The sequence below is a fragment of the Petaurus breviceps genome, unplaced genomic scaffold (genome assembly GCF_028583685.1).
Source record: "Petaurus breviceps papuanus isolate PSGF00001 unplaced genomic scaffold, PetGlider_PUasm1.0 126, whole genome shotgun sequence".
Classification (NCBI taxonomy): domain Eukaryota; kingdom Metazoa; phylum Chordata; class Mammalia; order Diprotodontia; family Petauridae; genus Petaurus; species Petaurus breviceps.
In genome coordinates this window covers 76,015,430-76,029,579 of record NW_027185655.1, presented here as the reverse complement: position 1 = coordinate 76,029,579, position 14,150 = coordinate 76,015,430, and the positions used below count along the sequence as shown (strand labels likewise).

At 39.8% G+C, this 14,150-nt stretch overlaps 1 protein-coding gene and 1 long non-coding RNA gene across 5 annotated transcripts in view; one reads left to right on the top strand and one right to left on the bottom strand.

The window, feature by feature from the left end:
* Positions 1-14,150, top strand: part of LOC138168155 (uncharacterized) — a 44,176-nt gene that overhangs the window by 19,607 nt on the left and 10,419 nt on the right. The window lies entirely within an intron of this gene.
* The window catches only part of SH3RF1 (SH3 domain containing ring finger 1), a 243,384-nt gene continuing 234,883 nt past the window's right edge, over positions 5,650-14,150 (bottom strand). For all 4 annotated transcript variants that reach the window (XM_069097176.1, XM_069097183.1, XM_069097189.1 and 1 more), the window contains one exon: positions 5,650-8,539. In XM_069097176.1, the coding sequence (XP_068953277.1) occupies positions 8,371-8,539 (169 nt within the window). In that variant the 3' untranslated portion in view covers positions 5,650-8,370. The remainder of the gene's footprint in view (positions 8,540-14,150) is intronic.

Sequence of the window (14,150 nt, the reverse complement as noted above, 5' to 3'; positions counted from 1 at the left end):
TTCAAATGCTTCGGATACTTACTAGCTGTGTGATCACTTAGTCTGTCAGCCTTGGTTTCCTTGTTCTGTAAAATGGGGATAATAACACTGCTTCATATGAAGATCAAATGAGATAGTTTGCCTTTAAAGAAGAAAACACAAAGGAAAATCACATGTGCCCTGGCAGCAGGAATACCAGGACCCTGGGCTGAATGCTGACTTCCAAAAAGATCTGAACTCATTTCCCCCAAGGTTAAGCCACTGGATGAGCTGTAGATGGCAGGGAAGATTATTACAGCTTTTCTTGTGTTAAGCATTACTTTGGGGACACATTCTTCTCAAAAAGCTCCATTCACTTTGGCTTTATTATAGGGACTGACTGATAATATGCCAATCCCACAAATTTCTCTCAGTGGGTCCATAAATCACAGGAAACAAAAATCTCAGTTAAAAGGGCAGAACTTTGAGTCTGGCTTTGATTCCCACCACCATCACCACATCACAGAAAGCCCACAACTGTTGCCCCAGTAGAGCATGTGTTCCCTGCTATATCTGGAGCCTAAGCTGGGAGGGGAAGGCAGACAGTTTCTCACACCCCCACATTTCCTCCCTGGGTCACTGCCCTTCCAACCCAGTCAGGGCTGAAGGAGTAGTTTCTTTGACCTCATCCAGACTCCAGGCTTCCTGAGGTGTGACTTTCTATTCTTATTTGAGAGATGGCTGACTTGTGCCAGTAACACAAGTAACTGTATAGTGGTAGCTATATAGTAAAATCAGAGGAATGATGATCCAAAGGTGGAAGGGCCCTCAGAGGTCATTCAGTCCAACTGAATAGATGATTTTTTATAGATGAGGAAGTTTACATTTAGCGGGGCGGCTAGGTGGTGCAGTGAATAGTGCACCGGCCCTGGAGTCAAGAGGATCCGAGTTCAAATCTGGTCTCAGACACATAACACACACCAAAAAACTGGCCGTGTGACCTTGGGCAAGTCACTTGACCCCAACTGCCCTCCAAAAAAAGGCAAAAAAAGAAATTCACATGTAAGGAGGCAAAGTCACTTCTCTAAAGTCACACTGGACTGTCTAGACCAGGGTTGTCAAACAAGCAGCCTGCTGCCTCTGAATGCTGTCCAAACCAGAATAAATGTCATTGAGAAAAATGTAACAAAATTAATAAAAATATAATAAAACATAAATAATATTACTTTTGAAAACTAAGTCAATATATGGCCTTCAGGAATCCTTATAACATGGTTTAATGGTCTTGTTTCTATTTGTTTGACATTGATGAGGTCAGGGTGCACCCCAAGAATTTTGGGGTGCTGCCTGAAATGCTGAGAAATAGACATGTGGGTCCTATTGTCCTAAAAGAATTCATTCGGACAGCCTTCAAGTTAAAGAAAGGCATTTATTGGGGTGATGCACCCAAGTGGGCCTTGTTTCCATGTGGGAGAGACAGAGCATAAGCCCTGCTCCCCTAGTGGAGCACAGTACAGCCCTGCATCCTGTAGGAGTCAGGATTGTAAAAGTTTATTGTTACGCTTTACAGCGGGCAGGGGTTCTTAGGTTCTTATTAAAGAAGTCACAGGTATAGTTTTAAAGAGTCAAGAGAGTAAATCAGATGTCAATTATGCTAACTAGGTGAGTAAGGGTGGAATTAGGGAGGAGTTAAGGAGTGGTCAGTGCTTAAAGGAACATGCACTTTTAATATCAACCACGAAGGAGTATTGCCCGAAATTCACTGGGAAATAGCCCAAGGGGGCGCTACCTGAAGGTATGGTCTTAGGCTTGAAATGTCACAAAGTCAGCTAGCAGTCAAGGCTGACTGAGAAGTGCCTAGTCTGCCACCCATCAGTGTCATGTCTGACAAGATGGATGTTGGGAACCAAGGCTAACAGAGACTCAGTATGTGTATAATTGTCTAAGGGGTTAACCTATAGATAGTGCATTGAAGGATTCATAGATGCAGCTGGCCATTATACCTAAGGGGAGATAACATATGCCTAAGCTAAAATGTTTATAGATGGTTTAGTGAAGGATTCATAGGTGTAGCTTGTTATGTTCCAGGCAGAAATAAGCAGTTCATGAGTTGTTGCTGGGCAGAGTGCTGGCAGGGGGAAGGGGCAAAGTTAATGCTCCGAGGTTGGGGCGGGGAGGAAATGTGATTTTACAAACTGGTTTTACAAATTGATTTTACAAACTGATGTTACAAACTCAGATTACAGACTGATGTTATGTAGATCTCAAGCACCCCATCAAACAGAAGCAGGAAAATAATATACACTTCAAGAAAATAAATGTCGGGGTGGCCAGGTGGCTCAGCGAGTAAGAGCGCCGGCTCCAGTGTCGGGATGACCTGGATCAAATCCGGGCTCAGATACGCAGCACCACACCCAGAAATAATAACTGGCCGTGTAACCTTGAGCAAGTTACTTAACCCTGATTGTTTTAAAAAAAAAAAAAAAGAAAATAAATATATAGAAATAAGAGGAAACAATAGGGACCTAAAGATACTTAGTCATAATTTCTAAGAACGAGGATCATGGAGACAAATTGAGAAAATGTACTTTTTTCTTTTTTTTTTTTTTTTACAGAGGTGGGAAGTTATGGCTTTGAGCTATTGCCATGTGTCCCTCTAGGTCCTCAAGTGCAGCCCTTTGACTGAATCCAAACTTCCCCAGAACAAATCCCTTAATAAAAGAATTTGTTCTGTAAAACTTGGACTCAGTCAGAAAGACACACCAAAGGGTCTAGGTTGCAGGTTTTTTACCTCTGGCATATACTATTGGGCTAAGTATTGGTTGCTTTTGCCGAACATTTTTACCTCTTTTTTATTCTTCACTTCAAGGTCACTAGGACAGGAAGGGAGAAGTGATATATTTGGAAATGAAAATGACATAAAAACAAGAGATTATATTTTTTTAAATAAAAAGGAAGTCTTGGTAAGCCGAATGAAAACTATACTAGGTATATAACACTTATGATCACAAAGCACTTTCACACCTTGACTCTCAAAGAAGCACTGAGAAGCAGGTAAATGCTGGAATCAGCTAGAATCATTTCCAAACATGTCATCATGTGGTCAGTACCATTGGGGGACCATGTTGTAACCCATTCGTAGTCTCTCCTGTGTGACTCAACTTGAAACTGAACTCCTTCAAAACATGCAGACTCATCTTTACCCTGGCTATTTTCTGTCCTGCATTTCCTTCTCTGCTCACTCCCTTTCTACCTCTTGCTCTGAGAACTTTAATTAAATCAACACTAGCTATGGCAATGGGAAGGATGTGTCAATAGACACCCTTTCCACGCACCATTTTTGGATTCACACACCTTGACTACATTTTCCTGGCCACCACTTCCATATATGTACTATGTTCCCCATTGAATGTAAGCTCCTTGAGGGCAGGGACTATATCAATTTTCTATTTGGTATTGGTATCCCAACATTTAGCAGTGCTTGACATATAGTAAACATTTAATAGATACACTTCCTACTTTCCTTTCTTCTTTCTTTTCCGACCCTTCCTCCCTATCTTCCTTCTCTCCTTCCTTCATTGCTATGTCTGTCCTAAACATCCATTACAGGGAGTCCACCCAATATGCTGGGGGCCTACCTCTAGGTCTTTGGACACTGCAGACATCTCTCTGATGACATCTTTAATTCTGCCTCTATTGTGCAGTTCCTCCTCTTGAGGTTTCTTAAGTTAACAAGAAGTCCCACTGCTCAGCTTTATGGTGATTTCCTGTCCTAAGTCGGTTTGGGAGAATGCCTAGGTTGCACAGAACTTGGACAATGTAGAGGTGCAGATGAGAAATGGAGTACAGCTGAACAGGGCTATGTATTCTTAAATTGAAACCAAATCCCCAAATTACAGAGAGTTGCAAAAGACATGGGAACCTTCATCCATAAACGAGGGGTTAGAAAGCTTAAAACTTTTCATTTTCCCTGGGCTGGCTGCCAAGGCCACAGCCTTTCTCCTTGCCATTTGTGACTGTCACTGCCCAGACTCCCAAGCCAAATGCCCAGTTGGCTTGACCCTTGGCACACACCCTTGCCAGCTCATGAGTCATTATTAAGACTTTACCTTGACATCCTAATTTTAATCCTGTGTAGATTTCTTTCTCCCAATAATATCGATCCTTGTGAGGCACTTATTAAAAAAACTTTCTTTTGGTTAGTTTGAAATGGTCTTTTTTGTCCCAGCTAGGATTTCAACTTTTACAAGAAGTCTTTCCTAATTTCCCCTAAATTCTAGTGCCTCCCTTCTATTGACGCTTTCTACTTTATCCTATGTTGCAGCTTGTTTGTTCATAGCTGCTAACATTACCTCCCTCATTAGCCTGTGAGCTCCTTGAGGGCAGGGACTATTTTTACCTTCCTTTGTATCCCCCAGGGCTTAGCACAAAGCCTAGCTATGGCATAAATCTGATGTTTATTGACTGGTTTCAAATAGCAGAGTCAGAAACTTGTGCCACAGTTTAAAACCTAAGAAAGGCTCTTCTTAGAAATGAATTCTAACGAGGGGTGCACTGGAAAATGTTTAACAGCAGGCTCTCTAAAAATGTACAAAAAGCCATTAAGTCTAATTTGTATTATTTTAATATTTTAGCTATCGCCTTAAGTCTAGATAATCAACAAAACAATTCAAGCCCTGATTTGTAGCATTTGCTGATTTCAAAGGCAGGTTTAAATTCTCACACTGAAAATTTAAGTATCTGCTCTGTGGGCTAGTATGAACCAATTTTAGTATACTTCCAATAGTATCAGAGGGCTTTTCCTACTCAAAAATCCATTATTTTATGGTCATAAAACAACATGGTGCAATGAAAATTAATGGCTCTGGAGTTCTAGCTGTGTTCAGATCTTTCCTCAGATGTTTGTTACCTGTGTGACCTTGGACAAGTGACTTAATTTCTCTAAGTCCAAGTTTTCCCTTTCTGAAAAAAGTTTTATTGATGTTTTTACATTACAAACAATTTAATAACACCCCATCCTCCCCAATGAGAGGTCTCCTGAACAAAATAAAACAAGTAAAATTAATAATATTATGATTCATCTGAAAGTACATGTGGCCATTCCACAACCCCACTCTTTTATATATATATACATATACATATATATATATATATATATTTTTTTTTTTAAAGCAATTGGGGTTAAGTAACTTGCTCAAGGTTACACGGCCAGGTGTTTCTGGGTGGGTGCTAAGTGTCTGAGCCTGGGATTCGATCTCCAGGTCATACCAACACTGGAGCCGGTGCTCTTACTCGCTGTGCTACCTGGCCACCCTAATATATATATATATTTTAACAGAAAACTATTTTCTGTCTCCCACCTCCGATCTGTGAGAAAGATAAACTAGATGACCTCTGAGGTCCCTTCCAGCTCTAGATCAAAGATTCTATGATCTTCTGTTTAAGACAGAGATAGACATTGGACCTATGATTTCACTGGGTCAGGGAAGTCCCAGATGAGGAAATTCTCTTAAGCAGTGCAGGCTGGCACCTTCTCTACAACTAGGAGTCTTACAGAATTGCCAAGAGCCCTCAGAGGTTAAGCCACTTTATGTTCTTCCAGGAACTGGTAATATCTTGAAGCCACCCCTGCAATCCCTTTGTCTCTGATTTAAAAAAGAATTAATGCTGTGAAATGAAACAAGACAAGCATAAAGACTCAACATCAAATTTTAATCTTGGACACTTGGGTCCATCTCCCCCAAACAGTTCACATGGAAAGGCCAGAAAAATTGTCATTGAATTGTTGCTGCACTGCTGTGTAACAATCTCTTGTTTCAAAACTTAACTCTACTGTCTTCAAAAAAGTTGATAGAAAAGCCATACAATACATTATCTAACAGAACTATGGAATCTTAACTGACTTTACACCATGAAAACTATTAATAGAGGTACCTTAGTCTTATAGCTTAAGATATGGAGAAAACAAGACAGGTAGAAAAAAGGAATTTTAACCTGTGGTAGTCTTTTTGCCTTTTTAAAAATCTTATTTTATAAAATGTGCTAATTTCCCCAAAATAAAAAATATTATGACACATTGGTGTCAACCTATATGTTTATGAAAGCTGACAACAGCTTTTTCCTAGCTAAAGTTCATCTCACAAAACTTTTTTATATATTACATGAATATCCAAGTAAACTATTTTTAAAATATTTAAAACACAGAAATAGAATATACAGTGTTTTCATTAAAAATGATGAATTTAGGAATGGTTTTGTTTTCAACTCTCACTCTAGATTTTTAAGACCCTTTGTACTTCCTGACCCCTCAAGAAGCCTTTTTTGAAAATTACATTTATCTTCCCAGTTGAAATTCTTTGAGTTAAAAAAAAAAAAAAAGCATTTTTCACTAGAAAACCATGGCAATGATGTCTTTCACAACCATGAGATTTCCCCTCTTCCTTACGTTTTTGGGCCTATCCCAATCCTTTTCATTTTATGGCAAACAACACAATGAGAGCAACAGAGAAGACCAGTGATATGAGACAGAGAGGGGGGCGGGGCGGGGAGAGAGAGAGAGAGAGAGAGAGAGAGAGAGAGCTAGTTAGATCCTTGGATGCATTTGCTGATGCTGACCCCGTCAGAACACAAGGGCTATATCACTGAACCCAGGTGTAACATCAGCCAGATGGACAAGATGGTGTGAAGGTGCACTCTCACTGATAATGCAGTGTAATGGATAATGGGCACCTCACCTTGCAGCACAGTTCACTCAGAGATGTGGTCAGCAGTGACTCTGGAGTGGAGAGAATACTGTTTGCATTACAGCCCCTATAGGGGGCCACTCTGAGTGCAAACTAGCCACAACAGGAAATGACAATGAAATACACACACCATACACCATTTATATTACTGTGGGAATTCAGTAATACATGCAAGGCAGTGGGGGGAGGGAAGGAATCCCAATGGATTAAAGTTTCCATTTAAAAACAGTCAACTTTTCACAGTGCCTAACAGCCTTTAAATTTTTTTTTTTTACTTTAACAAAATGAACCACCACCATTACTGCTCAACCATATTTTTAACATCTTCTGGTCATGCAGATTACTTAGGAGGAAAAGGGCAAATTACATTTCATAGCTATTCTCATACAGCAAGTATGGTTTTAATTTTACTTAATTTCCAACCCAAGGGACTAAGCTGTTGCTATTCTTATAAAACCAAGTAGGCAAATTTTGTTTTTGTGTTCCCAGGGCTTATCACAAGGTCTGACTCACAGTAAGCACTTAATAAATGTCTTTCAATTCATTCATTTATTATCCCATTGGATTGGGAGTCAGGACACCATGGTTCTATTCCTACTTCTGCCACTGACTTTGAGACCTTCAAAAAAAAAAAGTCACTCCTCTCCCTCAGTTTCCTTATCTGTTAAGTGGGAGGGGGAAAGGATTTGATGAGATGAGTGCTAAGGTCCCTGTCTGCTCTAACATTCTAGGATTCTACAAATGTGCTTCTGATAACATTTTTTTGTTTGAGTGTTGTGCTTAAGCCTCCTTCACATTCCCTGATTATGACAAATATTCTGTGAACATGCACCACAGAATTAGACTGAAAACTTGTGTGGCAAAATTTTTGAAGCAAATGAGATTGAGCAGGAATCTTTGCTTCCTCTTTTGGGTTCTCTCCCTTCTTCTTACTACACCCTTGTTGGTGTGAATTTGGTTGTAAGTCTTCAGTCCTTCAGGAATATTACATTGTTTGGGATGTGACTGCCATTTAAGAAAGGGAAGAGGCAAAGGAGATAACCACTATTTCTATCTTAGGGCACAAAATACAGTATTTTTTTTTACCTGTTGAGACTTAATCAGTTCACTATTACACTATCATCATCACAACCTGACAACACTGACCCCTTTTCAAAAAGACAAGTTACAATCTGCCACACACAGGAGGAAACAACCCAAGAAGGGAAATGCACTCTGTCCAAAAGAATCACTTGCTCATCAGGAGAGAATCCAGCTTCTCCTTAGCTATTATTTTCATAAATTAATAATCTGTTAAAATCATAATCCCAAGAAATTATCTATAACAAGAAGAAATTCAAGTTTAAAAAATCAAATAAATTAGTTACAGCCTTGTAAACAATTGTCCATTTTCATTACAGATTTTAAAAAAAGGTTTGTTTTGTAGAAGAAATCAGACAGTACAAGGCACACATCACGCATCAGAATCCAAAGGGAAAAGGCCACAGATGAAGCCACATCATCTCTGGTTGATGCTGCAATCATGCTTGCTGTAGGATGCTGCAAATCCATCAATCTGTTTCTATCCTTGATCATCTGAAAACGGGTGACTGTGCTCATTTTTTTCCACTAAGATCATTGTGCTCTTTCATTAGGTCATGGCATTTGAAGTTTTCTAAATACAGTCTTCTCAGATGTTTTCCACAAAGCTCCCTGGGAAAAGGCCAGTCTTCCCATTGCGCTGCAGTGTACCCTTAAACCAGCCATCCTCTCGCTTCTTGTGGACAAAGACAATGTCTCCTTCCTTGAGCTCCAGCTCAGCCTCACTCTGAGGAGGATAAGAAACCACCACTCGGTGTCTGCAAGAGAAAGGGAGACATTTTCATCAAGCTTCCTACAAAGCAGGGATGCTAGAAAACTGGGTATTCCAAAGAGTCTGTGAGCTCCAAGAAATATCTGAACAAGAATGGGAAATGAAGCTGTTCATAGGGTTTATGGAACTGTAGCCTGGGGTTCTCTGAACATGCCCAGTTTGTCTGGAATGGAATCTGCTGGATCCACTACTACATGCGTGGGGTTAGCCTCCTTTGATTGGCAGCCTGTCTTTAAAAGAAGGACTCTTTCTGCCATCTTTCAGCTGAGCAGCATAGATGCCATGAACTCAATAGGCCTTTCCAATTTTGAAGACATAGGCGGCCAATTAAAGGAGGCTGCCCTTACCTATGGTTCCATGTCAGACAAACTGGGCATGTTCAAAGCCCTTTGAGACTGGTTCCATTTTAAAAGTAAGCACACTCAGGGAAGCCAGGGTTACTCAAAAATAAAGTTGGCATGTGCACAACAATCCACCACTAACAGCTGTTAACTGTCTTCTCTGCCTTATTGGTACAATATACACAGAGAGCCTTGCCTTCCTCCTTGGCCTGTTCTGGCAGAAAAAGAACAGAAGCTATAGTTAAGGATGAGGTGGTTGGCCTGGATGCCCTAATGCCTTTACCACCCCTATCCCCTTCATGCTTTCCCAAAATGTTTTTACTCCATTCACCTTATGAAAGATTTATTTCTCCCTTGCCTTCTCTTTGTCATTTCCATGAAAGTCTATTAAGAACAGAGAAAATCTGCGTCAGTGTGCACTCACCCCCCATTATTGCTAAGGTATGGATAGTCATTTGGAAAGGGAAAGGGGGTGGGGGTAAGGATTGAGTTTTTTCTTTCCTTTTTTTCTCCAAGACAGAAAATGAGTTTATATCCTCATGGATACCACTCACTCAAGGTGTAGAATGCTACAGCCTGAGAAAAGATAAGCAAGAGTTAATTCCAGGGGCTGCCAGGTAGCACAGCAAGTAAGAGCACCGGCTCCAGTGTTGAGAAGACCTGGAGATCGAATCCCGGGCTCAGACACTTAGCACCCACCCAGAAACACCTAGCCGTGTAACCTTGAGCAAGTTACTTAACCCCAATTGCTTAGGGGTGGCCAGGTGGCTCAGCGAGTAAGAGCACAGGCTCCAGTGTTGGGACGACCTGGAGATCGAATCCCAGGCTCAGGCACTCAGCACCACACCCAGAAATAACTGGTCTTGTAACCTTGAGCAAGTTACTTAACCCCGATTGCTTTAAAAAAAAAAAAAAGAGTTAATTCCAACTTTCTGGTCTTGTCTTAGCACTATGATGACCTTAAGAAATGAAACCTCTTAAAATAGAAGCTGGTTGAGTTCTATTTTTTTGTACCTATGTCCCCAGGAGCACAATATGTCACTTAATTAAGTGCATGTTGATTAAGAAAAGTTTTGTTTTTTAAGAGGATTTGAGCTCCATCGATCTGCATCATAAAAACCATAGTTCAGTTGAAGAAATGATGACATCAGAAGCATCAAACCAAATTTCCCATTTAAAAAGGCCCAGAATAGGCACAAGAGGCTCAGAGAATGCATGCAAAAATTTTGAGCCCTGAGTCCAAAAAAGGCCTCAAGACCTCGTCCTTGAACCATGGGTTAGAGTCATATTATTCTCCTTACTCCATGGACTCACAAATTTGACCAAAGAGGCTGAGTAACAGAATAGAAAAAGACCTTGATCTAGACTCAGAATTGGATTGGAATTCTGACTCTATGAGCCATGTAACACTAACCAAATCACTTTATTTACTTCTCTGGGCCTTAATATCCTCAGTTGTAAAATGAGTGAGCTGAACTCTACGGTTCCTTCCAGGTCATGATCCTATGACCTGTATTCATTATAAGAGTACTTATGCAAAGGTTCAACAAAATGGCACATTTACATGATAACTACACTTCAACTAAACCCTCTAGATTGACAAGAGCTACCCATTGGCTTAACATCTGTTATTTTTCTTTGGATCATAAGTTTAGAGCTGTAAGGGACCTTAGGAATCTTCTAGTACAATCTCATTTTTACAAAATATGAGGAAACCAAGGCCCAAAGAGATTAAGTGACTTGTCCAATGCACCAACCAAAGGTTCTTTCCACAGCACCTTGCTTACTGAGAATTAATTATTTATGAGGCTCTGGACAGCATGGGAGAAGACAAAAAGTGACAGAGAACAAGTTTGTCATATAGGGGAAGACAGCCTCTAATACCTGTCTCCCTTTATTTTCCCCCAAACTGTAAAAACTATCAAGTAACTTAGGAAGTGGATGATGACAGAAGTTGCATGTATGTATGTATATGTTTGTATGTATGTATGCATCTGCATGTAAATGTGCATTTTGTGTGTGTAACTAAAAAGGGTAAAAAGGTTCCTTCTGAAATTTTACTTTGAGCAAAAACCTTTGAACTAGCTCACTGGATGCCAGTAAAAGAGCTTTTGATTTCCTTAGCTACTTTCAGTTTTAAGAGCTTGTTTCTTTTTACAGAAGAATAAAATCATTTAAAAAATTTTTTTAAAGATCTGTAAAAGACCACAGAGATTATCTAGCCAACTCCCAGCCGAAAAAGGATGGTAGAAATCTTACACTCAGATATGTACATTTATTTCGCTTACTTTTTAAGTAGAATTTTTCTTCATAAACTCTTAAAAATTAAGAAAAAAATCTGAAAAGCACCCAAATGAAAGTTACTACAATTCACAAGGATTTTCCTTTATAGATCCTAAGTATCAATAAACACTGTGGCAGCATGTGGAAGTGTTAAGAAAACAAGGCATGGAATCAAAGGACTTGTATTCAAGACCTAGCACTGCCTGTTAATTGCTGTATGATACAAGGCAAGACTTCTCTCCCTTGGCTTCTCTTTCCTGCTTTGCAAAATTATGGGGTTGGACTGGATGATCTTAAGGTCTCTAGATGCTAATGTTTTTGGACTTAAATACCAGGATTAATGATCTGATGTTGCCTGTTCAAATGGAGAGAGATGGAGGGAACCTGGGGACTATTTAGCAGACCTACAGAATGATTAAAGGACTAAAAAAATGGTGATCTGGAGAAAGGCTTGAACTGGAATCATTTGCCCTAGGAAAGAGAAAGTTGAGGGGCTAGCTACTAAATAATCACACCTTGTATCTTGCACAATTCTTTATAGTTATAAAGCATTTTCACATCCACTTTCTCATTTGATTCCCACAAGACCCCTATTAAGATGGGTTTTATTCTTTCCATTTTACAGATAAGGAATTTAAAGCACAGAAAAATTAAGTAATTTGCCTAAGGTCACGTAACTAATACAGCTAAGACTCAAATGCTGGTCTGACTGAAGCACTAACTAGTCTAGTGTTCTTTCTACCCTATGCCAAACTTCTACTTGTTTGATAAGACTTGAAAATTGTCAAGAATTATGTAAAGGGTAACTGTTTTGCTTCTGCAGAGAATAGGACAGGAGAAGAGAAAATAAGCTGTTATGCCACAACATAAAGATTAGTAGGAGAGACAGTGTATCACAGGGGTATAGGCTGATCTTGGGTCAGAGTAGAGGATGACCTGGGTTCAAGTACTACCTCGGACACATACTAGCTGTGGGACCATGGATGGTAAGTCCCTACATCTCAATATCCTGGGTAATTCTCTAAGACTAAGTTATAGACAAGCTGCTGATCTGAACCAATGGAGGGCATTTCCACATGAGGAATTCCCCCTACACTGATGAAATCACAGGTCTGGACCAAAAAGAATAGCTAAATAGACCACAGCATTTAGGCTGTGGAATCTCTTTTCTGGAGGTTTTCAAAAGCAGGATAGTTTCATGTTTCTTGTAAAATGGTTCTTTTGGAAAGCAGAGAAATTATCATCTCAAAACCTTCTCCAACCCTATGATTCTAACATCTAAAAAATCTTGGAAGGAAAGTGGTAACAACTGTCATTTGAGCTGAGTTAACAATAAGGCACAAAGTCTTGCCTCTTTGAAAAAAAGATGTGTGGTTCAGATCATGTTAAGCTTTAATTGTTTATTGAATTTACCCCTAATCTCTCCTCCTAAGGGGCTTGCTGTACAGTTGAACAGAAAAAACAAATTGTCCTCTTTAAAAAGTGAAGTTTTTGAAGACTGACATTTTCATTTAATAATATGCACCAAACCCATTTTGTCAAATGTTGTTTTGGAAGTACAACTGCAGCTGAGCTAAGGACAAAGCCTTCTGCCAAGTCCCCATTGGGAGTAAATTTTCATTTTTAAGTTATAAGCCTCTTGGGGTAGGAATGGGAAACCATGGGCCTAGTGGAAACTTTGACACAGCCTTCATCATTTATCATGACTGCCAGGTGTAGCCATAATACCTTTGTCTTAGAAACTGTCCTGTGAACATGGCTTATAGGCAGCTCAGATCTTGGACTCTGGTCTGGGAAGGTTGGTGTGCAGAGAGAATTCTAACACAGAGGGACATAGGAACAAATAACTGGATGTAACTAGAAGGTACTGTCTTAGGAAATCAAGTATTTGGTTTTTGGGATTTTTTTTTTGGTTCGTTTTTTGCAGGGCGGAGGCTGGTTGCAGACCAACAACCAGCTGTGTGGGCACGGCTGCACAGGCCTTTCAGGCTTTTTCTGTCCCCATCTTGCCTCATCCTAATAATCCTTGCACGTTTCAAAAGAATTGACCTCTTTTTAAGATGTCAGGTTACGTGGCTTCCCTAGAATAGAAAATCATAAACCAACACATGATTTAGTGATCAATAATAGCTAAAAGAGAAGACTCTCCCCTCACACAAAAAAAGGTGGTTCCCAGAATCAACTGCCTATATAAACAATTGCAGTACTATTCTTTTCTTCAAAGGGTTTGCCCAAATGTTCTTTAGTCACTACTAGAGCACAGTCCCATGAAGAAATAAATGTCTTCTGAAAATCCCGAGCTGATCTTTCCATGGTTTGGGTTAAGCCTTTTTAGTTTTCAGTTAAATGGTTTATAGACATTTTTCCCTCTGGCATATAATCTCTTATTCCTTCCTATGATGACATACCCTCCCTCTCACATCACTATTTCGATCATACTGGTATTCATAGGCTCATTAATATTCATCTTCTCTGTAGGTCCACACTTTTCTTTTCTTTCTTCATTCAGGGCATACCAAAGAAACCCTCCACCCAGTTCCTGGGAAGTCCCCACGCCTGTCATTTCTTAAGGGCTTGCTCTGTAACCATTACTGTTTCAGCTGGTTACCAAGGCAATCTGATATCTAATTAAGGATTTCCCTGGCAATACCACACTAACTCATTTTATAGCCTATTTGAAGTCCAAGTAAATCATGTCCATTGCTGAACCCAGTCATTGTCACTGCCTCCAAGAAATTACTTGTGCTGGTTAAGCATGACTGCCTCTCTGTAAATGTATCTCTAACTAATTTGTACATTCCTAAGAGTTCTAGCTTAATCCCTCACCAAAAACACGGGTTCTTTCTAAATTTAAGAGGTAGACCTGGAGGCATGTGAGTCTGAGATATGTTATATATGGAGAATCTTTAGATAGCTTATTATTTTATAGAGAGGAAATCTGTAAAAACTCATTTTTCCTCCTTTTGTCCTTGT